This window comes from Salvelinus alpinus, chromosome 6 (genome assembly GCF_045679555.1).
Source record: "Salvelinus alpinus chromosome 6, SLU_Salpinus.1, whole genome shotgun sequence".
Classification (NCBI taxonomy): domain Eukaryota; kingdom Metazoa; phylum Chordata; class Actinopteri; order Salmoniformes; family Salmonidae; genus Salvelinus; species Salvelinus alpinus.
This window is the reverse complement of record NC_092091.1, coordinates 62506825-62534635: the sequence shown is the minus strand read 5'-3', so window position 1 is coordinate 62534635 and position 27811 is coordinate 62506825. Positions and strand designations below refer to the sequence as shown.

The following is a 27811-nucleotide window of genomic DNA, read 5'->3' as shown; positions in this document are numbered from 1 at the left end:
TACAATTTGGGATTTTAACTTTCCTGACCAGGACAGTCACGCAAAACTGGAATATAAAAGAAAACCAGAAACCCTGAACGTGAGTAGATATATTATTAATAAGCTAGCAATGCTATGTGTGCGCTCATCCGGAAAACGAGTGTGCGTGGCTTTTGACAATTCAGTATGGGGTGCACGTCCAACTGACGGTCAGCTGGTTAGGGATCATGTGTGTGGTGTAACGTTACGGATTCAAATAACCCATTGAATGTCAGAATACAACTATAAGGATTATATTAATTCTAGGCATAATAGATTAAAGCTAGTATAAACTGCTGATCGTCTCTTATGGGGACATGTAGCACAAATCTCTTGCTTCATGCTAATGCTAGCTAGGTAGGTTTTGACGTTTTGGTAGGGGCGCGTCAGTTTTAGCTAGGTGGCTGTCACTGGCTAGAAATCGTGTGTATGGTGTACTGATTCAAAGAAACCATCAGATTAAATTTCAGAATATAATTCATTATATGGCTAATAGATTGACGTTAGTATCAATTGCAGATCTCTGATGAGAGCAGGTAGCATTGTTAGTCTATGCTCGCTAGCAAATTAATTTTGATGTCAGATCTACTTAGCTAGCTAGTTCTTACCAGTGTCTGGATGTCGGCGTTTCAGAGCAAGTTCAACCATCATTTCCCCCCGGGAATGCTGTGCCATGGTGTTGTATCCCTAGATTAGCAATGTATGTGTGTGTAGCTGTCAGTCAGTGTCATACAGGTTCGATTGCATCCCCATCAGAGTAAAATGATACAAAGGTAAAACGCAGTAACTGGAGCCAAGGGCAGGTTGAAACCAAGCTAAAAGGCAGTAAATTCAGTTACTGCCATTTACCTTGGTTTCACAGTAACGTTTTGCAGTTACTGCTAATACGACCACCATTTTCTCCAAAACACAATACAATAGAGGCAGGATACTTGTCCACATGATTAAGCATGCATTTAATGAAACATAAATGACTAACTAGTTTTCGACCAAATGAGCAGTTACTGCCTTTTTGCTTGGGAGGGCAGATTAATATACTGAGGTAATGATAAAACGAGCGACTTCGAGACTAGTATGGCTAAAATCAGGATGACAGGAAGCTGTGTGTCCGGTAGGAAGTGGCTGTTGCTACGTTGTGCAAAAGGTCTATTAGTCTTATTTATAATATAATTAGCATTACCGTAGTTCAAAGAGCAACCCGCACCCTTCTTTTAATCACGCCCCAAGACGTCCGCCAATGAAATCATTTCTCATCCGTGTGGAAGGGAAGTAAACAGTGACCAAGAACAATTTCACGATAGCGTTTTTATTATTGTTATTTAGACATTTATTAACACAGGACTTGGTTGATATATGTTACGTTATTTAGGTAACGCTAGATAGCTTCTAACGTTAGCTAGCTAACAATGGATATGGGTTTTCACACTCAAATGGCCTCCATCATGGAGGTGCTAGCGAATGCAGCCGTGGCAGAGATCTGTAAACTCGTAGACGACGATTATGCAGTGTTTCGTTTGGAAATATCTCAAAGCCAAAATGAAAACAGGGCATTGCGGAGGAAACTACAGCTACTAGAATTGAAGGTAGCACGGGAGCGCGCAGAGAGGACTATCAGAGAACGCGTCATCGCCAGTCGTCCGAGTAGTGACAAGATCCTCGACCGATACAGAGGAATGGCAAGAGGTACATTTTGCCCCGTTCCCCTCTGCGCATGTTTAGATAGTATGCAATAATTCCCCTGATTACAACTTAGTTATCGTTCAAGAAGTTATGAGAAGTGTTACCTAACATGCAGTGTCAATAGTGTACAATATAGCAGTACCTAACCACCTATTTTTCCCACAATAACTCTCAGGTGAAGGACATCTCACTGGAGGCCACAAGAGCTTTGTGAAGCCAGCAGGACACAATATCTGGAGTGATGACCAACCAATCACTGTTGATGAGGGGAGTGGAACCTCAACCCAGAAAGTTATCGTGATAGAGGTTAGTGTAATAGTATTACATCAAATTACAGTACATCAAATGTGACCAGTTTATTTCAGAAAGGCATGTAACATCCTCATTTATCTGCCAAAGGAGCTTGTGAGACTTCCTTACTACATTGTTATCCAATTAAACTCATGTACCGGTAATAACCTCCTCTCTTCTTGTCAGTCTGCAGATACAGAGGCTGCAGGTCCTGGAGGATTGTCTCTGGTCAAGCAGGAGAGGACTGAAGCAGAGGACCCACAGCACAGCAGAGACATCCAGACTGGAGCAACGTCTGGAGTGGCGCCCCCTGTAGCCACAGAGGACCTATCCACTGCCCCTGCGCCTCAACCCAGGACCCGACGCAGCATTATGGAGGTCAGTGGAATGCCAAACGCCATCCTCAAGTCAGAGACTTTAACTGTAACACAAAGGCTTTTACACACAGTACCTGACCACAGGTCAGACCCAGAGAGACTGGGGTTGGGGAGACTGGGCTGTCCTCCTGCTCCCGGCTCAGAGTATTTTCTTTATGGTAGCCCGACGACTGTTCATTCCCATCAGGACTCAGGTGACGCGTTAGAGACTGTCAGTGATCCGTCTTGTTCTTACACTACAGAGATGGACCCTGGCAACATGCCCTTAGGTTTAGAGAGACGCACTGATCTGTCTAGAGGGGACTGGAACCGGTACAATAGTAGTGTATACTCTGAAGGGTGCCTAGATAAGAAAGAGGAAGGTCTGGTCGTAGATGAAGTTACTGTGAAAGTGGAGGGCGACGTTCCTCCCATATGGAAGGCAGATAATCACCTAGGAGACGGACACTCACAGGGCAGAGATTTCTTAGATTACAACGAAAGCTTAGAGGCAAATCCAAACGTTGCGACCCACTCCCCGTTACACGTGTGCAGGGATCGCGACCCAGTGTGTACGTTGATGGGGCATTCCGATTCACACGGTCGCGTCCTTTTCAATCAGGTATTAAACTCAAACAGCAGGGCTGGAGCCCAGGCGCAGGGAGGGGGAGCAACATCAGGCAATAGTAAAGAAAAACGGTTTCTCTGCATGTTCTGTAACAAAGGCTTCAGCAGCCCCCAGAAGGTGGAGATCCACCAGAGGGTCCACACAGGGGTGAAACCCTTCAGCTGTACCCAGTGTCACATGTGCTTTGCCCAGGCTAGTGACCTGAAGAGGCACCAGAAGGTCCACACGGGGGAAAAACCGTTTGGCTGCCACCTGTGCCAGGCCAGTTTCTCCCACTCGTTCAACCTGAAGAGGCATCAGAGGGTCCACACAGGGGAGAATCATACAGCTGCCCCCAGTGTGAGAAGAGGTTCTCCCACCAGCACCAACTGAAGATGCACCTGAAGATCCACACGGGAGAGAGGCCGTTCGCCTGTACGCACTGGGGGAAGAGGTTCTCAGAGAGGAGCTACCTCAGGATACACCAGCATAATTATCGCTTTTGCCCTCAGAACAGCCACAATTCTTCAGGGCATGGACTCTACAATGTGTAAAAATGTTTCTTTGCAGGACAAGGATTGTCCTGACTTTCAAGAATGCCTGAATTGTTTCACTTTTGCTTTTCTGGTTGGCTGCAAGTTTCACCATCCAATTATTTCAGATCTACAGGAGTGCAAGTTTCACCATGGCACGGACCGCGACGATACATTGGCACATGAGTGTTATTAGTATATGGCAAATATGAGTCAATTATTGCATTCTATCCATGTGGGCTTTCGTAGACTACCTGAGACATGAAACAGATAGGTGTCGCCAATTTGTTAATGCGCAATTTGCCTAAATGGGTCATGGAAACATTTCAACCACTACATTTTTATTTGACACTGTAGGTTTTAGCGATTAAAAAAATAAAAAATAATAAGTGTGACATTAGGTCCAGCTGTTTTTATTGACACAAGATAGTTAAATGGAAACGCACCCTAGCAGGCAGTTGTCGCATCTACTTTCTATGCTAACATTCTAAATGTCGACCAAAAAAATGACTGGACAACGGAAACACTCGCTATGTCACAGAAAGAACAGGTGTTCCTAATGTTTGTACACTCGGTGTATAAGCCTAAAAAGTCTGTTACATAATGTGTTTGTACTGTGTAGGCTATATGATGTTCACAAGTGCCTGTTTCATTACTTCCATTCAACTACTTCATTTTTTTCCTCTCAAGACAATTTTAATGAGGAAATGAATGCAGTTTATCAAGTTTATGCAAATCTTTAGTTGAGATGTGCATGTGTGCTTTTCATATGGTTTATTTAAAACTTGTTTGTTTAATAAACAGTTGGACTTTTAATTTTAACTTTCATTGAGACTCTTTAATATACATCACATCGGATCTCACCCTATTCTGCATATACCCAACTGCACTTTATAACCAATATACACTTACTAAATATAACTACACTTACCCACACACTAACAAACACCTACTGGCTACGTCAAAATAGTTAGTCAGGTTTGTCTGATGATAACATTTGACTTATCATAGTTGACTTATTTGAACCCACATAATTGTTAAATCCATCATGGTGGACATAAATATGAAGTTCTATTGTAACTACAGTATAGGACTCAAGTGTAGTGGGGATGGGTTAACACTCTGGGTCAATACTTGCAAACAGAGGTTATAAAGTACTTAAGTAAAAATACTTAAGTACTACTTAAGTATTTTTTGGGGCGTTATCTGTACTTTACTATTTACATTTTTGACAACTTTTACTTCACTACATTCCTAAAGAAATTATGTACTTTTTAAATTTTGAATGCTTAGCATGAGAAGAAAATTGTCAAATTCACACACTTATCAAGAGAACATCCCTGGTCATCCCTACTGCTTCTGACCTGGCGGACTCACTAAACACAAATGCTTCATTTGTAAATGAGTGTTTGAGTGTGCCCCTGGCTATCTGTAGATTTAAAAACCAATAACATTTATCTAATTTGGATTTCTTAATATAAGGAATTTTAAATGATTTATACTTTTATTTTTGGAGTTACATTTACTTTTGATACATAAGTATATTTAAAACCAAATACTTTTACTCAAGTAGTATCTTGCCGGGTGACTTTTACTTGAGTCATTTTCTATTAAAGGTATCTTTACTTTTACTCAAGAATGACAGTTGGGTAATTTTTACAACACTGTGCAAACATAACTCGTTTAAATTTACATGGTTGCTTATCTGGCACAAAATGTGTATCAGCCAATTAAAATCGTAAATTTACTTGCACGTGACAGAACGCTAAATTGGTCCCATAACATGGCACACGTTTGGCCCTATGCTAACCTCAATAGGTAGCACTGATTATATCCTGTCACATTCTTCATCAGCCTATCAAAGACTTTATATCCACCAACCAATATTATTTCTTAAAATAGGTAAACCCTGGCAACTAGATATTTTAAACCTTCAAAATCAAGGTTTACTTTTGTTCAGTTGGTCTGTAACAAAATGTTGTGTGCCAATATTGCATTGACGCATCCTTGAAGAGGTTACTGGCTACTACTGATGTTAGACTACATTTTCACGGTTTTGGCATATGACAAAATTCATGTTTTTGTTTCTGTTTCACACACACCCTTCCACAAGAGGTCCTTACAACTTAAGTTTATCATACATCGTTTAAAAAAAGACTGTCAAATTTCAGTCATGTAGGCTACCATTATCACCATCACTTCTAGGCAGCACACACTGCTAAAGCGGTCGACTAAATCATTAGTGCACTTTCACCATGAGCACCCCTCGCATCAAGCTTTTTTGTTAGGAAAAAACTGTTCACTGCTGGACCTTAATGCTCGATTCAAAACGCATGTGACGAAGTGGATGATTATAATAATGCATAGCCTATACAACGTTATAGGTCTGCATGTAAGTGTAGTCTACATAAGAATATACTAATGACAGCGAAATGTCATCCTACATTAACTGTCGATTAAACATATTTAAAGGAACTGCAATACTGCCTCATCTGTAGGATGATAACGAGAATGCTACCTATAAGCCTATTTATTGTACACTAACGCTCATCCTCCTCGAGTCAGATAATACATATGTAACCATGTTTCCATCCACAGTTTGAGTAAAGTCATACTGTATATAAAAAAACAATGACAGCTGTGATGGAAACAGGAAGTTTCGGTAAAATGTTATAATTGCAGACAGATCATGTGTTCTTTCGACATGGTGGGATCTTTTGGGTTTGGTAAAATGTATTATGCGAGAAATGGCGGTGGAAACGCCTTTGTGTAAATATTGATATAATGACCATCATATCGAAGTAAACTTGGAGTCACGCAACAATATGGTTTATGGTCCTCCCACTACGACTCGGGAAACCATGCTGTTTTAAGCTACATATTAAATAAGTTATGATGAACTTCACAGGGGAGTGAAAGTGCACAGTATTGAGTTTGACGCGTCTTTCCAATAAATATCGAGTCTTATTCTGGTGACTTGATGATCGATGCTTGACCGCTATTTGACAAATACAAATACACTGCTCAAAAAAATAAAGGGAACACTAAAATAACACATCCTAGATCTGAATGAATGAAATATTCTTATTAAATACTTTTTTCTTTACATAGTTGAATGTGCTGACAACAAAATCACACAAAAATTATCAATGGAAATCAAATGTATCAACCCATGGAGGTCTGGATTTGGATTTGAAGGGTGTGTGTGAAATTAAAGTGGAAAACCACACTACAGGCTGATCCAACTTTGATGTAATGTCCTTAAAACAAGTCAAAATGAGGCTCAGTAGTGTGTGTGTGGCCTCCACGTGCCTGTATGACCTCCCTACAATGCCTGGGCATGCTCCTGATGAGGTGGCGGATGGTCTCCTGAGGGATCTCCTCCCAGACCTGGACTAAAGCATCCGCCAACTCCTGGACAGTCTGTGGTGCAACGTGGCTTTGGTGGATGGAGCGAGACATGATGTCCCAGATGTGCTCAATTGAATTCAGGTCTGGGGAACGGGCGGGCCAGTCCATAGCATCAGTGCCTTCCTCTTGCAGGAACTGCTGACACACTCCAGCCACATGAGGTCTAGCATTGTCTTGCATTAGGAGGAACCCAGGGCCAACCGCACCAGCATATGGTCTCACAAGGGGTCTGAGGATCTCATCTCAGTACCTAATGGCAGTCAGGCTACCTCTGGCGAGCACATGGAGGGCTGTGCGGCCCCCAAAGAAATGCCACCCCACACCATGACTGACCCACCGCCAAACCGGTCATGCTGGAGGATGTTGCAGGCAGCAGAACGTTCTCCACGGCGTCTCCAGACTCTGTCACGTCTGTCACATGTGCTCAGTGTGAACCTGCTTTCGTCTGTGAAGAGCACAGGGCGCCAGTGGCGAATTTGCCAATCTTGGTGTTCTCTGGCAAATGCCAAACGTCCTGCACGGTGTTGGGCTGTAAGCACAACCCCCACCTGTGGACGTCGGGCCCTCATACCACCCTCATGGAGTCTGTTTCTGACCGTTTGAGCAGACACATGCACATTTGTGGCCTGCTGGAGGTCATTTTGCAGGGCTCTGGCAGTGCTCCTCCTTGCACAAAGGCGGAGGTAGCGGTCCTGCTGCTGGGTTGTTGCCCTCCTACGGCCTCCTCCACGTCTCCTGATGTACTGGCTTGTCTCCTGGTAGCGCCTCCATGCTCTGGACACTACGCTGACAGACACAGCAAACCTTCTTGCCACAGCTCGCATTGATGTGCCATCCTTGATGAGCTACACTACCTGAGCCACTTGTGTGGGTTGTAGACTCCGTCTCATGCTACCACTAGAGTGAAAGCACCGCCAGCATTCAAAAGTGACCAAAACATCAGCCAGGAAGCATAGGAACTGAGAAGTGGTCTGTGGTCACCACCTGCAGAACCACTCCTTTATTGGGGGTGTCTTGCTAATTGCCTATAATTTCCACCTGTTGTCTATTCCATTTGCACAACAGCATGTGACATTTATTGTCAATCAGTGTTGCTTCCTAAGTGGACAGTTAGATTTCACAGAAGTGTGATTGACTTGGAGTTACATTGTGTTGTTTAAGTGTTCCCTTTATTTTTTTGAGCTGTGTATTTTCGCTCTTATCCATCATAATCTCATCATGTAGACTAGCCTACCCGAAACGTATCTGCCAGCTGTTGGCTAGAGCGCAGGTGCCAAGACCAGTAGGCACGTTTGCTATTTAACGTAACAGTTTGTGACAAAACCATCAGTAGAGTTGGAAACACATTGAACTTTAGATTTGTATTAGGTACATGAAAACTTAAGCGCTAAAGTACATTTTGTGTGCGCTATGTCATCACGCACTGATTTTTATCTGATACAAGTTAGTTTAGTGGAAACACCACTAGTTGGAAAATTTACATATTTTTATGCGAATTTTAAATATTCGCATGAAAATCTGTCACCAAATGGATGGAAACCTAGCTTGTGACAAAGCAGATGATTATCAAATTACATGTAAACATGTAGGTCTACACTGTGTACCCGTATGTCCATTTAATATAACCTTTAATATAACCTATGCAATATGATTATTAGCCAATAGCAGTGTGTTTGTGCAAGGCTTAACAATTAATTCTTCATCTTAATTTTCAAGTTGTTGGCTGTAGGCAACACACTAAGACATATGTAAATCTACATTTCAAAGAGGGGGGAAAACTAATGTGAGATTAATACACTTGCCACAATTTGCAACAATTATGTGGACTAGGCAATTTACACAGAGCGCAATTTGACCAGTCAGTCAAATACACGTGATAGTTGTTTTGATTAACAGAACTTGCGGTTGGAAGAACTTGTGCCAGGATATAATCAGTGAGGTTATCAAAGGGCTAATGTTTGCCATATTGTCTGATGGGACCAGCTATAATTTGGCGTTTGGTTACGATTTTAATTGGCTAATACACATTTTGTACCAGGGACCCGTTTACATTTAAGTGGTTGCTTATGTTTGCAAGTATGGACCCTCCATGTTGAAAGTGTTTATCTGTGTATATGTACCTGAGGGAGTGTATGTCTGTGTAATCTGTATCACCTGTCCCTTCCAGGAGGAGGAGGAGGGTCCAGAGGTGCTGCTGGTGAAGGATGAGGGGTGTGAGGAGGGTCTGGGGAGCTCTGAGGGGACCATGGTCATGGAGGACAACCAGACTACACCTTCTCCTGAACCCACAGAGGAACCAGCTGAGCAGCACAGGACCACACACACTGAGGTGAGCCCACTATGAACTAACATCTTAATGGTACTAGGTCAGGGCCTTTCCACAAAGTAGGAGTGCTGATCTCAGATCAGTTTGGCCTTTTAGATCATAATGAATAAGACTATATAGACAGGTGGGGGACCTGATCCTCAATCAGCACTTCTACTCTGAGACAGTTTGCGGATACATGCCCAGGTCTTGGTTAATTTGGTCTTAAGTTTGGGACCATGCCTTTCAATTATCAAACCATTAATTAAAGAGTGTCAAGTAATCAAATCAACTAACATATTTACATAATACTCATAGCAATCCCTCATTGTCCAATCAGAAGGTGCTCCATAGCAGGGTGCTCATATCAGATGTCTTGATTCAACATCCTCTCACTCTGTATCTCTTACAGTCAGTAGACATGGAGGATGGGAAGCCTGATCTGCTGCTGGTCAAAGAGGAGATAATAGAAGATGGTCCAGAGAGCATTGATCTGCTGAGTGGACTAAAGATGGGAGAGCAAGGTAAGGGAGACATACATATAGCCTACATACAGTAATAGATCTTCAATGGGAATAGTTATGCACCTGGCTATTGTTTTTTCTCCATTCATAAAATGAAATTAATATAACTTATGTTTACATAGAAAAACACATTCTAATGTATCAACTTAACCAGGTAATTGACAAACTCCATATACAGAGTTTTCTCTGCCATGTTTATAAATTATATTTTGTAACCTCTTCCTGCAGGTGGTTGGCTGGAAGCTAACAGAGGAGACTGGGTGACCATCTTGGATTCCCAGACTGGTATAGCTAAGGGCCCAGGGGACAACATCACCGAGCAGGTCAGGACCAGAGGCGACATAGTGGATGTCAGTGGATGGGAAAGCGTCCTCAACTCTGGGCTTGGGAACAACACTGTTAACCACAACCAGAAACAGAGAGTGGAACATAAAACAACATCGGAATTTAGTCTCCATGACAACAGACTGGCTGAGACCAGGGCGAGGCGTAGATTTGGTCAGCGGGGACGAGGTGTCCATATGAGAACAGACTCTGCGAGCGATGCTCCATCCTGCTCCTATAGTTGTGATTCAGAGAGACTGATGGTGTCTCAGGTTAACCCCCTAACAGGTGCTGCCTTCAGCCTGCCTTCTATAGGATCTATCAACTGGAACATGGACCCTGTGACAACACAGACACTCCCTGACCTTCGTCCTCCTCACACTCTCCTTATGTTAAACCAGACCTCAGACAATGCCAGTGCCTCAACACTAAATGGCAACACAAGCCCACTGACAAATGACAGTAGTAGTAATGCTATCAGTAGATCTGGTGGCAAAGAGAAGCGCTTCGCGTGTTTGTTCTGTGGGAAAGTATTTCGTTTCTCTAAACAGGTGGAGATCCACCAGAGGATGCACACAGGAGAGAAACCGTTCGGCTGCCACCTGTGCCGGGCCAGTTTTTCACACTTGTCCAGCCTGAAGAGGCACCAGCGAGTTCACACAGGGGAGAAACTTTTCAGCTGCCTCCTGTGCAGGGCCAGTTTTTCACACTCCTCCAGCCTGAAGAGACACCAGAGGGTCCATACAGGGGAGAAACCCTACACCTGCTCTCAGTGTGAAAAGAGGTTCTCCCACCAGCACCATCTGAAGATGCACCTAAAGGTCCACACGGGAGAGGCTATTCACTTGTACGCACTGCGGGAAGAGGTTCTTCGAGAGGAGCTACCTGAGAATACACCAGCAGAAAATGTGCACGCCCCATGAATAGTGAAATGTAATGAAGTACTAGTTTTTGTAGTTCATTCTGTTGGTTTTGCATATAGAGTAACAACCTTGTCCTGCTTGATGCTGGTGTTTTATGAGGAAATTATAGTGCCTTAATGAATGTTTTCTTGACATTAAGTAGTAAAGATGTTGAATCTTTTTCAAGTCATTCTAAAATTGATTTTATCAAAGCGAGGGGACCATATTTACAGAAAAGTGTTACCATAGTGAGAAAAGTTATTCTACAATACATGTCACATGTACAATTTTGTGCAATAAAAGTATTGTACTTAAATACAAGATAGAATCTGTGCTGACTGACTTGGTTATTATTTCAGTCGATCCAAAACTTAATTCTTGAATCAACACATGGATTTATAAAAATAATAAACTCCAATGGCTCCATATTGTTAAAAATGTGATTGATTGTGGTTAACATTGTCACATGCGCCGAATACAATGCTTACTTACAAGCCCTTAATCAACAATGCAGTTAAGAAAACGCCCCAAAAAAGCAAGAGATAAATCCAATCAAAGTTGTCGTCACGTGTGCCGAATACAACAGATGTAGACCTTACAGTGAAATCTAACCAACAGTTTGATTTTTAAGTAAAAAAATAGGTATTAGGTGAACAATAGATAAGTAAAGAAATAAAACCAGTAAAAAAAAGAGTGAACTAACAGTAGTGAGGCTATATACAGGCACCGGTTAATCGGGCTAATTGAGGTAGGATGTATGTAGGTATGGTTAAAATGACTATAAAAACTCAGCAAAAAAAGAAACGTCCTCTCACTGTCAACTGTGTTTATTTTCAGCAAACTTAACGTGTAAATATTTGTATGAACATAAGATTCAACAACTGAGATAAACTGAACAAGTTCCACAGACATGTGACTAAGAGAAATGGAAGAACATGTCCCTGAACAAAGGGTGGGGTCAAAATCAAAAGTAACAGTCAGTACCTGGTGTGGCCATCAGCTGCATTAAGTATGCAGTGCAGTCAGTACCTGGTGTGGCCATCAGCTGCATTAAGTATGCAGTGCATCTCCTCATGGACTGCACCATATTTTCCAGTTCTTGCTGTGAGATGTTACCCCAATCTTCCACCAAGACACCTGCAAGTTCCCGGACATTTCTGGGGGGGGGGGGGGAATGGCCCTTGCCCTTGCCCTCACCCTCTGATCCAACAGGTCCCAGACGTGCTCAATGGGATTGAGATCCAGGCTCTTCGTTGGCCATGGCAGAACACTGACATTCCTGTCTTGCAGGAAATCACGCACAGAACGAGCAGTATGGCTGGTGGCATTGTCATGCTGGAGGGTCATGTCAGGATGAGCCTGCAGGAAGGGTACCACATGAGGGAGGAGGATGTCTTCCCTGTAACGCACAGCGTTGAGATTGCCTGCAATGACAACAAGCTCAGTCCGATGATGCTGTGACACACTGCCCCAGAACATGATGGACCCTCCACATCCAAATCAATCCCGCTCCAGAGTAGAGTACAGGCCTCGGTGTAACGCTCATTCCTTCAACGATAAACGCGAATCAGACCATCACCCCCGGTGAGTCAAAACTGCAACTTGTCAGTGAAGAGCACTTTTTGTCAGTCCTGTCTGGTCCAGCCACGATGGATTTTTGCCCATAGGCGATGTTGTTGCCGGTGATGTCTGGTGAGGACCTGCCTTACAACAGGCCTACAAGCCCTCAGTCCAGCCTCTCTAAGCATATTGTGGACAGTCTGAGCACTGATGGAGGGATTGTGCGTTCCTGGTGTAACTCGGGCAATTGTTGTTGCCATCCTGTACCTGTCCCGCAGGTGTGATGTTTGGATGTACCGATCCTGTGCAGGTGTCATTACACATGGTGTGCCATTGCGAGGACGATCAGCAGTCCGCCCTGTCTCCGTGTAGCGCTGTCTTAGGCGTCTCACAGTACGGACATTGCAATTTATTTCCCTGGCCACATCTGCAGTCCTCATGCCTCTTTGCAGCATGCCTAAGGCACGTTCACGCAGATGAGCAGGGACCCTGGTCATCTTTCATTTGGAGTTTTCAGTCCGTAGAAAGGCCTCTTTAGTGTCCTAAGTTTTAATAACTGTGACCTTAATTGCCTACTGTCTGTAAGCTGTTAGTGTCTTAACGACCGTTCATTAATGTTCATGTTCATTAATTGTTTATGGTTCATTAAACAAGCATGGGAAACAGTGTTTAAACCCTTTACAATGAAGATCTGTGTTATTTGGATTTTTATGAATTATCTTTGAAAGATAGGGTCCTGAAAAAGGGATGTTTCTTTTTTTGCTGAGTTTATGAAACAGAGAGTAGCAGTAGCGTAAAAGAGGGGGTGGTGGGTGGCGGGACACAATGCAGATCGTCCGGGTAGCCAATGTGCGGGGGCACCGGATAGTCGGGCTCATTGAGGTAGAATGTACATGAATGTATAGTTAAAGTGACTATGCATATATGATAAACAGAGAGTAGCAGCAGCGTAAAAGAGGGGTTGGGGGGGCGGGACAATGCAAATAGTCCGGGTAGCCATTTGATTACTTGTTCAGGAGTCTTATGGCTTGCGGGTAAAAACTGTTGAGAAGCCTTTTGGTTCTAGACTTGGCGATCCGGTACAAGAACAACATAATAAAAGAGCAGCAAAATAACAATAGCGGGGGTACTGGTACAGAGTCAATGTGAGGGGGCACCAGTGTCGAGGTAATATGTACATGTAGGTAGAGTTATTAAAGTGACTATGCATAGATAATAACAGAGTAGCAGCAGTGTGTGTGGGGGGTGGCAATGCAAATAGTCTGAGTAGCCATTTGATTAGATTTTCAGGAGTCTTACGGCTTGGGGGCAGAAGCTGTTCAGAAGCCTCTTAGACCCAGACATGGCGCCCCGGTACCGCTTGCCATGGGGTAGCAGAGAGAACAGTCTACGACCAGGGCGGCTGGAGTCCTCGACAATTTCTAGGGCCTTCCGCCGACACTGCCTGGTACAGAGGTCCTGGATGGCAGGAAGCCTGGCCCCGGTGATGTATTGGGCCGTACGCACTACCCTCTGTAGTGCCTTGGGGTTGGAGGCCAAGCAGTTGCCATACCAGGCAGTGATGCAACCCGTCAGGATGCTCTCGATGGTGCAGCTGTAAAACCTTTTGAGGATCTGAAGACCCATGCCAAATCTTTTCAGTCTCCTGAGGGGAATAGGTTTTGTCTTGCCTTCTTTATGACTGTCTTGGTGTGCTTGGACCATGTTAGTTTGTTGTTGATGTGGACGCCAAGGAACTTGAAGCTCTCAACCTGCTCCATTACAGCCCCGTTGATGAGAATGGGGGCGTGCTCTGTCATGTTAGTTGTTTCTGTGGACTGCAAAGAGTTTCTTAAATAAACCATTATGCTCTTCTGTTCAATTTGTCTTTACAGTCTGCATTCCATGAGGACCTGCTGACATCCGGTGTTGCTGGTGGGAGAGACTGGACCTCTGAAGCGGCTGGCACAAACCCTGGCCCCAAATCGGAATCCTGGATCCGGACCGAACCACGAGGGACAGAGACTCCACCACCACACAGAACACAACCAGTGGACAGGTGGACTGAACAACCTCAGTCTTGGTGGTCATCAGAGAGACAGAGACTCTAGCCAGAGATACAGTCAGCAACCAAGGCCCTTCTCTTCAGTCTCAGTGCAGGGATGAAGCAGGGCCTGGGGCTGATAGAGATAGACCCTCCTGTTCCTATGATACAAACACCACAGTATCCATGAACAGAGCAGGTCACTCTGGGATTCAGCCTTCACAGAGAGTGGGGGGTGACCCCCCCTGGTGGTAGTCTTTCAGGAAGTATGTCTTCTCCAATGCCTAGTGAATTGGTTCATAGAAGCTGGACCTGGGTCTAGCTTTCCTCATCTACCTCAGGGTTACAGACAGGGTCGATGTTCACCACAAGAGGTACCTAGCATATAACACAGCACACAATCCCAACAACACCCAAACAATGGCTAGAGGTCAAGGAAGGAGCTCAACGACTCCTGCTTCTACCTCCTCTGGTGTCATTGGGTCACAACATGGGAGGCCAAGCAGTGGGACAGACACCGACAAGTCATATGCCTGCTCCATGTTTTGGAAGAGCTTTACTGAGACGAACTATGTGAAGAAGCACCAGACCGTTCACACCATGGACGCCCATCATGTGCAAACTATGTTACATGAACTTCTCCTTCCTGAGTAGCCTTAACAGACATAGGGGAGAAATCGTAGCCGTGTGGCTTGAGATGTACACATGAGATAGCTGGGAACCATTCCCCATATGCATCGGTGTCACGTCTTTCCAGGTTATTTCACAGCTTGTTTCTAGCATAAAGCGCTGTTATACTGTAGATCACTTTATATAATATATATAGATTTAATTGCTTTCGAATCATAAACTATCAAGGGGTAGGCCTGTGCTTTTTGCCATTTTCTTTAATAAAACGTAGGCCTGTTTGACAGACGAAATTAGGCTATAGGCTGCTATGTCCATCGATTTGAAGGACGAAGCCTCTAATATACGGGGTATGAGAGGATATTGCATAGGAAGAAATAGGCTCCAACACAAAGACCTCCTGTTTTTAGTAAAGTCCAATTAACATGAAGACAGGTGAAATTAATTATGCCTCGCCGAATTTGTCTACTTTCAGCACCATGAGCTGTCCATTTCCAATTGATTGTGCGTTGCTGCTGCTTCAAGATTCAGCACCACAATGTAAGTCACTCTGATAACTCTGATAAATACATCATGGGCAAGAAACATATTGTTTTTAATAAAATCAATTATAGTAGTAGCAAGCTATCAAAGTTGAGCTCTGGTCCTCCTCATCTTCGCCCTCTCCTCAATTGAAATTGCGCACCCAGCGGAGAATCAGAAATGAGGAGCGGCGTGTCGCACACCGATATATAGCCTAATAAGCAATAATAAAACACTGAGAAATATTAACATTTTATCAATTACATGACCCTCTCCTGGACTAGGTAAAAAAATAAAAATACTAAACCCTCCCCTTGACTAAAGTTGAAAAAGCATGACCCTCCCCCATTTTCCTCCAGGTAAACATTCTGTGAATTTCGATCTGTCCATTAGCACTAGCCTGCCAATTCGCCCTAACTATTTTTAGCTTCTGTGTTAGCTAGCCTATGGGTTTTTGTTACATTGAATCTGTATGCCTCTTCTATCATTTGTTTTACTACTAGCCTGTATAAATTGTATGTACTGTTGTAGCCTATGTAACACAAGGGTGTTATTGTAGTTGTTTTGTACACCACCAGACCATATTTTAATGTCATCACTAATTACATGAATAGCATTGAAAGCTATATAAAGTACTGTCTGTCATTGAGAAAGAGGTTCATGTATTTGTGAATGTTTTTCATTGGAATGAATGTTAAGCAGGCATGTTTTATCCTATTTCACAGTGGGACCTGTTACACACGCCTAATGAAACAAGCTGTGCATCACCCAAAAAGCAGTTGCTTGCATTTGTAATTGAACCTCAACACACCCGTTGTAAAAATAAATGAAAGAGAATTGAAATACAGTAGCTACTTAGGTATGTTTAGGTGTGATCCATGCATTGATTGTATTTAGCTGACCCAAAGAACATGCTAGATGTATTTACTATTGAATTGAATTTATTTTGGGTAACAGACATAAAAAACAAAATGCACAGCGTGGACCCAGAGGATATCACTTAAAAGTGGTCCTCCATGGTAAACAATAACACATATCATGATTAAAAGGCAAGACAAAATTACAAACAACCATAAATACATTGATTTATATTGACATCCTAAAAAGTGGCAATATTTACTCCACTTTTCCCTAACCTTAAAAATCAACCATATTAATTTCACAATCTATTCATTGCACATCATACCTATCGTTCAAATAAATACACCTGACCAGCAGTAGGGTGCAAGGGGCAGTGGAGTGGTTTATCTTACTTCGACAACCTTGTCCAAATGAAAACCTTTGCCTGCATTTTAAAGCTATTTCTACTTTTCTTTGCTTGATCTCCAAGGGGAGGCTATTCCATAGACAAATGCCTGTATAGAAAAAGGTCTGTATAGCTCCTCGCAGTACTGTTAACTATTGGGATTTTACAATACATAACACTAGCTCTGGTATTGTAACTGTGTTGGTTATAGACCATATCAGTGTTTTTTTTTCTTCATATAATCTGGGGCACAATCATATAAGATGTTAAAACATATGATTAAGTTGGTCCACTCTGGACTCCAAAGGCAACAAGCCCACCTCACGGAACTCCTGTACCCCTATATGGTTCCAAGGGGGGACATTAAGCATATACCTGCTAACATTATTTTGCATTCTATTTTTCGATAGCCCACTAAACCAAGCAGAGCAGGCATAATCAAAATTACACTGAATCAAGTTTGAGACAAACAGTTTCGTAACTTTGATGTTAAAATATCTAGTGTTACAATATCAACATTTCAATTTGTTCACCTTTTTAGAAAGAATTTTAGCAGCAATCATGTCTCCAGAAAGGGATTGATCTAGGCACACATCAAGATAAGTTACACTTGTTTTAGATTCAATCTCCTTGCCTGCACAGTTTACCTTTATCTTGTCAGCCCTAAGCAATCTAAGTTTTGTTCCAAACAAAATCTATTCAGTTTTTCCCAAATGTAGTGCCAATTTGTTGTCTGTCAACCAATCTCTAACAAAATGCAATTCCTTACTCAGGGTCTCCTCTATGTAAACTGTATCCTTTCCTGATACCAGTATGTCTGATTCATCAGCATAAAGCAGGAGTTTGCACTTTACTGTATCTGGCATATCATTAATGTATATAAGAAATAAGAGAGGCCCTAAAATGGATCCCTGCGGTGCTCCACAGGATATTTCTTTGGCCTCTGACAGAACATCACCAACATTACATACTTGTGTTCTGTTGGTCAGATAAGACCTAAACCAATTCACTGCTACATAATTTAGACACATGCATTACAGTTTCATCAGGAGAATATCATTGTCCACAGTGTCAAAAGCTTATGACCATACCTGTATAGTTCCCCTTTTCACTTTCCTGCTTGATGTGGTCAAAAAGGTGGATAAGGCAAGTATCAGTGGAATGAGCGGTTCTAAAGCCAGATTGGAGTTCATAAAGAACTTTGTGCTCCGAGAAGATATCCCTCAAGTTGATTTAAAACTAATCTCTCAACAACTTTGGATGAGGTGCTGAGGATTGACACAGGCCTGTAGTTTCCTACATCTGTTTTACTGCTCATCTTGTGGAGCGGAAACAGCCGGGCTGTTTTGAGATCATTGGGAAATGTACCACTACTAATAGAAAGGTTTACAATGTGCGTTATCATTTTAGCAGTGACACCAGCACTATCCTTTATGAATCTTGCAGGAAGGTTATCCAGCCCAGTTGCTTTGTTTGTGCTCATTAAGCAGTGTAGATTGGAAACTTTGTCCTCTGCTACCATGCACAGCTCAAACAAATCCTTTGTGATAACTTTGCTATGGTAAAAGTTGTTCATGAAAGACTGGCCATAGTGTCCAGAGCAGGTCGGTAACTTCTTAACCAGAGATGAGGCTACATAAAAAATGTGTTAAAATTGTTTTCAACCTTTGCCTGGACATAACATAAAACATAATCAATATCCAGGCCAATGTGCAGAATCATCCATGTTTCCCACATTTGCCTGGGAGGAGAATGCATAACCCTGCATTACCTCAACACCAGGTCAGGAAGCGGAAGGGAGAGGACATGCAATCTCAATTCATTGTTCCTCGATTCCTTACATTATATCCCTTCACCTTCTTTTCAACTGTATCGGAGTATATAAGTTGGGAGCAGTAATACTGACATTAACATTTTTATATTTGGCTGCCAAACTTATTCCCACCATTATGAAATGTAATGTTGTTCATGATTTTGCTTCCCCCATCTTCCCAGAAACAGATCACTTGGGGAAACTGCGCTCTTCTAACATGCTCAGTTTTCCCAACTGTCTATACGTTTCAACACAATATTTAAATAATATTTCATCATTCTAAAATAATTTTATTCAGTTGATATTAAATGACTCTATTTGGTTCAATGTTATTAAACTAAAGCGGAAAGACTGACATTCATTCAACTGGTGCTTCATTTTGTCTCCCGCAGGTTACACAGGGACTGGGAGAAGGGGACACCTAAGGGGATTCTACTCGAACAACCCCCATTCGGAATTCTGCAGCCCATTTTGCATGACTGTGGAAGGGTTCTTTGATTGACAATCTCTCTCTCACACTGCTACAATTCCAATGAAATAAGTAGTGCAGGATGAGGGGGTGTAATGGATGAAAACCAGTGTGGGGATGTGAACTATTTACTACAAGATGAAGATTCACTGGGTCAGCAACCTTGTCCTCATTGTGGTAGTTCTGAGTCATGTTTTTGATTGGACTTCTAACCCTGCTCTGCAGAGATGAACAACAAGACATCCACCCAGAGAACCAGGAGCATGTGCATACTGTTTGGTGAACTAGGAGCATGTGCATACTGTTTGGTGAACCAGGAGCATGTGCGTGCTGTTTCACTAGCAGCTTCTGCCACCTCTTCTATGGTTCCTGTATAATTGTGTATTGGAGGTGTGGGAATTGGCATGGTGCTATTAACTGTCCCATCTGTTGACAAATTGTGACATTTTTTCCCCCACTCTTCCAATAATACGCCTCACTGCAGCAGGTCCAGGATGGGCAGACTGAGCCGATACTCATCTTGCAGGATCTCATTTCTGTTCTTAGAAAACCTAAAATTAGCATTCCTGCAAGATTATTTTGTGGAAATATTATTTGATCTCTGAGAAATTAAGCTAATTGATATCAACCAGATTGGCCATTTTAATTTATAGGATTAATTTAATATTTAATAAATATAGTACCTAACATCCGATTTGGACCAAACTTTTTTCTAACAATGAGTTGGGTGCAATCAATTAGCTTAATTTCTCAGAGATCACATTATATTTCAACAAAATAATGTTTCCAGAATGCTTATCTTATCTGTTTCTAAATACAGAAACAATTTCAGAACAATCTGAGATGGTGGGTGTCATAGCTTGCTGAAATGACATGGAATGACCCGGAAGCAATATCTAGATTAGTTTTAAATCAACTTGAGGGATACCTTCTCGGAGCACAAAGTTCTTTATGAACTCCAATCTGGCTTTAGAACCGCTCATTCCACTGATACTTGCCTTATCCACCTTTTTGACCACATCAAGCAGGAAAGTGAAAAGGGGAACTATACAGGTATGGTCATATCTAAATATCTAAATGACATACATCATATCATGTTGATTGACTATCTGTATTGATTATTATTACAGTTGTGGTAATTGGATAACACACTGGTAAGATGTATTTATTGGGATGATTAAGTAAGCCAGTAAGCATTTCGTTGGACGGTGTACACCATGTGTATCCCGAATATCGATTAATAAAACTGTAATAATAATAACAACAACACAGGGATATATTCAATCTCTCTTCCCCCCTTTCAACCAGTACGAGTATGGTTGGAGTAAATATTACAGGACGGAAACATACTTGAAGGTAACAGCGCTCACTGTTGCCCCTAGTGGCCGGTTTCCATGTCATCTCCCAACGTTCTCAAACATGGATGGACATCAAGTACTGACTTGTATCATGGGTGACCCGGCTGAGTGTACTGTATACAGTAGGCCTACCATGTGTATCCCGTACATATGACTAATACAACTTGATTAAGTACAACACTGGGATATATTCAATCTCTTCCCCCCTTCAACCAGTACTAGTATGGTTGGAGTAAATATTACAGGAGATGATGGTAACAAAGAATGTAATGTAACATTTCTTCACATCCAGTAGCTGGCAGCAATTCTCATTCTCCCGTCCGTTTATAAAACCCAAAAATAATAAGGACAACGTGAAAAATCTTTGTTTCTGAAAATTTGATTTTTTTTCTCTTTCATTCAATTACAGGTCATATTATATTTACTTTTTGTTTTCCCGACAGGAGCAAAGAATGATGGGGTTCGATTGATCTCACCCGGGCGCCCGTGTAGGCATGTTTTGAATCGGCTGAAAGTTGATTGCATTCAATTTTGAACCAGGTCCCTGTTTAAAGTCCACGGCGAAGTGGGTTAAAAAAATGGTGACGTAATTAAGCTAACATTTTTACATTTAGAAGTGTTTTTGGGTATGATGTACCTAAACAAAAATATAAAACACAACATGTAAAGTATCGGTCCCATGTGTCATGAGCTGAAATAAAAGATCCCAGAAATGCTCCATATACACAAAAAGCTTATTTTTCACATTTTGTGCAGAAATGGGTTTACATCCCTGAGCATTTTAGCCTTTGTCAAGATGATCGATCCACCTGACAGGTGTGACATATCAATAAGCTGATTAAACAGCATGATCATTACACAAGTGTGCTGGGGACAATAAAAGGCCACTCTAAAATGTGCAGTTTTGTCACACAACACAATGCTACAGATGTCTCAAGTTGAGAGAGTGTGCAATTCATGATGACTGCAAGAATGTCCACCAGAGCTGTTGCCATAGAATTCAATGTTAATTTCTCTACCATAAGCCACCTCCAACGTCATTTGAACTGGTGAACTGTAACAGCAAAATCATTGAAATTGTTGCATGTTGCGTTTATATATTTGTTCAGTATAGTTTGTTGATTAAGATGACAACATTATGTTAAAAATGACCAACCAAGCATATCAAAAATGTTTATTGCTAATAAATGATTAAAAAAATAATACAGCCGTTGTCGGGATATGAGTAAAGTAGGCAATTTATCATAGGAGTAATGGGGTATCCTACAGCTGTACCCTAATCAGGGGCGTGGTCACGTTAAGCACTGCCTTGCTGTGTGTATCTTTGTGAACGCTGCATGTCTGCTGTAGCGCCAATGAGAATGAGAAGAAAATATGGGAAGACACGACAGCGAGGTGCCAATGAGAAGAAAGAAGGGGCTTCGAAAGGGAACGCCCCTCGTACCCTGGCCGCATTCAGACCATATTTAAGCAATAAGGTACGAGGGGGTGTGGTATATAGCCGATATACCACGGCAAAGGGTTGTTCTTAAGCGCAACGCGGAGATCCTGGCTACGCGGAGATCCTGGCTACAACCCTTAGCCGTGGTATATTGGCCATATATCACAAACCCTGAGGTGCCTTATTGCTATTATAAACTGGTTACCAACGTAATTAGAGCAGTAAAAATACATGTTCTGTCACACCCGTGATATACCACGGCTTTCAGGCAATCCGCATTCAGGGCTCGAACCACCCAGTTTATAATGGTAATTAGAGCCCTGGATGTGTAACGTAATAAGCAATAACGTAATTAAAAGAACAGGGCGCATACCTTTTTAATTTAAGCAGTACCCGTTTTCACTTAGCCACACCCTTTGAGTTATGACGTGCACCAATAAGATCCTCTCTCTTCAGTGTAAACGGAAGTGAACATTGACCAAGAACCACTTTAGCGTTTTTATTGTTGTTATTTAGACGTGTATTGACATACTGAAACAGAAAAATGACGCATAACATCACAGCATTGCATACTTACCCCAGGTAGTGTTTCATTTGCGTTGGAGACTGGACATTATTAGTCGATGTTATCTAGGTAACGCTAACTAGGTAGCTGATCACGTTAGTTAACAATGGCTAACTGTATGGTTTTTCACACTCAAATAGCCTCCATCATGGAGGTGCTAGCGAATGCAGCCGTGGCAGAGATCTGTAAACTCGTAGACAACGACTATGCAGTGATCCGTTTGGAAGTGTCTCAAAGCCAGAAAGAAAACAGGGCATTGCGGAAGAAACTACAGCTACTCGAACTGAAGGTGGCACGGGAGCGCGCAGAGCGCGTCCTCGCCAGTCGTCCCAGTAGTGTCAAGATCCTTGACCGATACAGAGGAATCGTACGAGGTATATTTTGCAGAAGGCTGTCGCCGTTCATAAAGTTGATTCCTTATAGCCCCGTTCCCCCCTGAACATGTTGTCAGATGTTACACAGAATTGGGTCTTCGTCAGTTTCTGGATGGAATGCAATAATTCAAATTCCCTGATTACGATCTATCTAGCGCAAATATTCACTATCATATAATAAACAAATGCGCACGACTTTTGGATGCAGAATAAAAGCAGGTCACCTTGCCAGAAGATACCGACCCTACCGTTAACATTGTTTACAATGAGCAGCACTGGGGCTCCAATCATGGTTAGTAAGTGTAAATAACATTTTATTCAACACGCTGGCTTGTAGAGACTATTGTTTATTTTTTGGGGGGCTCCAATCAGTAGCCACATCAAAAAAAAGTATGTGGACACCCCTTCAAATTAGTAGATTCGGCTATTTCGGCCACACAAGCTCACAGAATGGGACCAGTGAGTGCTGAAGCGCGTCAAAAAATCTGTCCTCAGTAGCAACACTAACTTCCCAGTTCCAAACTGCCTCTGGAAGCATTGTCAGCACAATAACTGTTTGTCGGGAGCTTCATGAAATGGGTTTCCATGGCCGAGCAGCCACACACAAGCCTAAGATCACCATGCGCAATGCCAAGCGTCGGCTGGAGTGGTGTAAAGCTTGCCGATTGGACTCTGGAGAAGTGGAAACCGTTCTCTGGAATGATGAATCACACTTCACAATCTGGCAGTCCAACAGACAAATATGGGTTTGGCGGGTGCCAGGAGAATGCTACCTGCCGAATGCAGAGTGCCAACTGTAAAGTTTGGTGGAGGAGGAATAATGGTCTGGGGCTGTTTTTCATGGTTCGGGCTAGGCCCCTTAGTTCCAGTGTCGGGAAATCTTAATGCTACAGCATACAATGACATTCTAGATGATTCTGTTCTTCTGACTTTGTGGCAACAGTTTGGGGAAGGCCCTTTACTGTTTCAGCATGACAATGCCCTCGTGCACAACTCAAGGTCCATACAGAAATGGTTTGTCGAAATCAGTATGGAAGAACTTGACTGGCCTGCACAAAGCCCTGACCTCAACCCCATCAAACACCTTTGGGATGAATTGGAACACTGACTACGAGCCAGGCCTACTCGCCCAACTTCAGTGCCCAACCTCGCTAATGCTCTTGTGGCTGAATGGAAACAAGTCTCCGCAGCAATGTTCCAACATCGAGTGGAAAGCCTTCCCAGAAGAGTGGAGGCTGTTATAGCACCAAAGGGGGACCAACTCCATATTAATGGCAATGCTTTTGGAATGAGATGTTCGACGAGCCATGTAGTGTATCACAGCCATTTTGGAATGGCAGTGTCAGCCAATGTGACATGCAATTCCATAATGGCTGCTGTGGCTACTGCTAGCTAGCATGAGGATGAAAGGGGCACTTTTCCGGGAAAACGAACAGTATTTCAATCTTCTCGATAGAGCAGTGTGGATAAAGGTCAAATCTGGAGTACAGTGGCATAGCCCATCCCTGCACTGTTGTACCGACCCATATCTCGCGCTGGTTCCATGGTGTCTTAATGTAACCATGAAAAGATGCAGTAGTCTCTACAAGCCAGAATGTTGACTAAAATTATATTTACACTTTACCGGTTGTTCACGCTGTTGGTCCTTTTGGAGGTGGAGATAGGGTATCCACAGGAAAGGGTTGTTTACCTGACTCTTTGCAGCGCCGGTAGGTTCTGTCGCTTGTATTTTCAATCTCTTGACATGTACGTCAAGAGATGCAGTCAGCATGAAGCGTTTGCCGTTCAGTTATGCTCGGCCATATTGTGCAAGAATTTGTCAAGTGCGAATTGCATTTCTTTAATACAAACCAATATACATACCAGCGTACTAAAGGTAGGGTTGATAACGCTTCCCTGTGGATATTTTGTATCAGATTACCTCCGACATAGGGACAAACTCGATGGACAACAAGTAAAGTAAGTTGAAATGATGTTTGTTCAACATTCTGACTTGTAAATGGGTCTGTTTAGGAATGCTGAGCCTACATGAAAGAGACGAGTGTGTAAGTATTTCACTCTCAGATTCTAAAAGAGGCTATTGTAACCAGAGCCATATATTTGTGGGTTGTCATACACTTACAATGTTATATTGTATATTGACTTTCATACAAGCCTTAAAATGAGAACTCCCCCGTGTTCTGCAACCAAATTGCACTCTTCGCCCTCATGCAGCAGTGTTTGCAAAGACAGAAAAGGGTCTATACCGTTGAGCAGACAGTAGCCAACATAACCTCTTTTTCCCCCAATCACTTTCTCAGGTGAAGGACATCTCACTGAAGGCCACAGGAGCTTTGTGAAGTCAATGAAGAACAATACATGGAGAGATGACCAATCAATTACTGTTGATGAGGGGAGTGGAACCTCAACCCAGCATGTTATCATGATAGAGGTTAGTGTAATAGTATTGCATAAAAATTAGTTACTTTGTAAATCAAATGTGGCCCGTTTATTTCAGAAAGGCTCCCCTCAGCTATTCACTTGCTTACATGTACATCTGCCATAGGAGAGCTTGTGAAACTTCCCTATGACATTGTTATCCAATTCTACTCATGTACCGGTAATAACCTCCTCTCTTTTTGTGTCAGTCTGCAGGTGCAGAAGCTGCAGGTCCTGGGGTCAAGATGGCGAGGTCTGAAGGAGATGAAGACCCACAGCACAGCAGAGACATCCAGACTGGAGCACCCTCTGTAGCCACAGAGGACCCCATCACCGCCCCAGTGCAGCCCAGGACCCGAAGCAGCATCACTGAGGTCAGTGGAACACCGAACGCAGTCCTCAAGTCAAAGACAGACACCGAGACTTTAACACGAAGGCTCTTACACACAGGATCTGACCACCGATCAGACCCAGAGAGACTGGGCAGTCCTCCTGCTCCCAGTTCAGAGTACTTACTGGTATTTCACCAGAGCCAAAGAACGGTTCATTCCCGTGGAGATGGTGATGGTGACACGTTAGACACTGGTGGTGATGATCCGTCTTGTTCTTACACTACAGAGATGGACCCTGGCAACATATCCTTGGGTTTAGAGACACATACTGATTTGTCTAGAGGGGACTGGAACCAGTACAGTAGTAGTGTATACTCTGAAGGGTGCCTAGATGAGAAAGGGGAGAATATAATTGTAGATGAGGTAACTGTGAAAGTGGAGGGTGACGCTTCTCCCACATGGAATGCAGATAGTCATCTAGGAGACGGACACTCACAGGGCAGAGATTTCTTAGATTACAGGGAAAGCTTAGAGACAAATACAAACATTGTGACCCACTCTCCTATACACGTGTTCAGGGATTGTGACCCAGTGTCCACGTCGATGGAGCCTTCCGATTTACACAGCCATGTCATTTTCGATCAGATTTTGAACTCAAACGACAGGGCTAAAGCCCAGGCTCGGGGAGGGGGATCCACATCCGGCAATAGTAAAGAGAAACGGTTCCTCTGCATGTTCTGTAACAAAGGCTTCAGCTGCCCCCAGAAGGTGGAGGTCCACCAGAGGGTCCACACAGGGGTGAAACCCTTCAGCTGTACCCAGTGTCACATGCGCTTCGCCCAGGCTCGTGACCTGAAGAGGCACCAGAGGGTCCACACAGGTGAGAAACCCTACAGCTGTCCCCAGTGTGAGAAGAGGTTCTCCCGCCAGGACCATCTGAAGATGCACCTGAAGGTCCACACGGGAGAGAGGCCGTTCTCCTGTACGCACTGTGGGAAGACGTTTTCAGAGAGGAGCTACCTCAGGATACACCAGCAGAAAAACCATTCCACTCTATAACATAAAAAGTAACCATTCCACTCGACAGCTTAGATCAAACCCTGCATTAAAGACAAAGATTCATTTTCATATATGTCAACAGAATAGATCCGTAGATGCGTTTGGAATAACAAGAGGAGCCGATATCGGTGTTGAATATTCCTGGGTAGAATATTGCATCCAGACATTGTGTGATTATATAAGCCTACAAAGTCTGATACATATTTAATGTATTAATGTGCCTATTTAATTACTTGCATTCAACTACTTAATTTTTTTACCAAGACACATTTCATGAGAAAATGAATGGAATGTAATTTATCAAGTTCATGCAGATTGTTAGTTGAGATGTTATGTGTGGTTTTCATGTGGTGTATTTATAACTTGTTTTATGTTCAATAAACACAAAATGGGACTTTTCATTCTAAGACATTCATTTAGACTCTTTCTTTAGTGTACATAACATCTTATCTCGCCCTATTCTGCATACACACAATATTATAACCAATATACACTTACATAATATACCCCAACACCTACTGTAGTGTACACGTCAACATCGTTTAGTCGGGTTTGTCTGACTTTCCATAGCAGACTTATTTTTACCCACATCATATGAACCATGATGGGTTTAAAAAAATTATAATTCTGTAAATACAGTATAGAACTCAAACTTAGTGGAAAACACAAGCAACAATTTAAATGTCAAAATGTTCTGCTGCTCAAAATGTGTATCAGCCAATTAAAATGTTTAATTTACTTGCAGGTGACAAAACCCTAAATTGTAGCTGGTCTCACCTGGAACAAGTTCTGCATCAGCCAATTAAAATCGTTGACATAGTTGGACGTGTCCTTAACACGGAACCCAAACCGGCTGCACGCGTGCGCTATCGTGCATACATTTATTTTGTTCCCCTAATGTAAACTCGTACATCGCCTTGGTCCGTACAATTGCCCTTATTTTAGCGCCCCAAAAACGTAATACTTCCAGATCAACTGTAATGTCAATACCATTGTAAAGCACAATTTCTCCCCTTTCCAACAGAATCGATTACATGATCTAAACACTGCCCG

At 42.7% G+C, this 27811-nt stretch overlaps 2 protein-coding genes across 5 annotated transcripts in view; both read left to right on the top strand.

Annotated features, from left to right (window-relative positions):
* The first annotated feature begins 444 nt into the window (after positions 1-444).
* The window catches only part of LOC139579741 (zinc finger protein 184-like), a 42632-nt gene continuing 15265 nt past the window's right edge, over positions 445-27811 (top strand). The window contains exons 1-6 of the mRNA XM_071408563.1: positions 445-1701; positions 1874-2004; positions 2176-2367; positions 9064-9225; positions 9614-9725; positions 9954-10970. Coding sequence (XP_071264664.1) covers positions 1425-1701; positions 1874-2004; positions 2176-2367; positions 9064-9225; positions 9614-9725; positions 9954-10970 — 1891 coding nt within the window. The 5' untranslated portion in view covers positions 445-1424. The remainder of the gene's footprint in view (positions 1702-1873; positions 2005-2175; positions 2368-9063; positions 9226-9613; positions 9726-9953; positions 10971-27811) is intronic.
* Positions 22448-27169, top strand: LOC139577686 (uncharacterized). Of its 4 annotated transcripts, none has more exons than XM_071404857.1 (3): positions 22448-22949; positions 25250-25380; positions 25577-27169. In XM_071404857.1, the coding sequence occupies exons 1-3, from the start codon at positions 22682-22684 to the stop codon at positions 26756-26758; spliced, it is 1581 nt and encodes a 526-aa protein (XP_071260958.1). In that variant the 5' UTR covers positions 22448-22681; the 3' UTR covers positions 26759-27169. The 4 variants fall into 4 exon arrangements, with proteins under 4 accessions (XP_071260958.1, XP_071260961.1, XP_071260959.1 ...); XM_071404860.1 differs by having other exon boundaries at positions 22450-22592; XM_071404858.1 differs by lacking the exon at positions 22448-22949 and adding an exon at positions 22957-23241.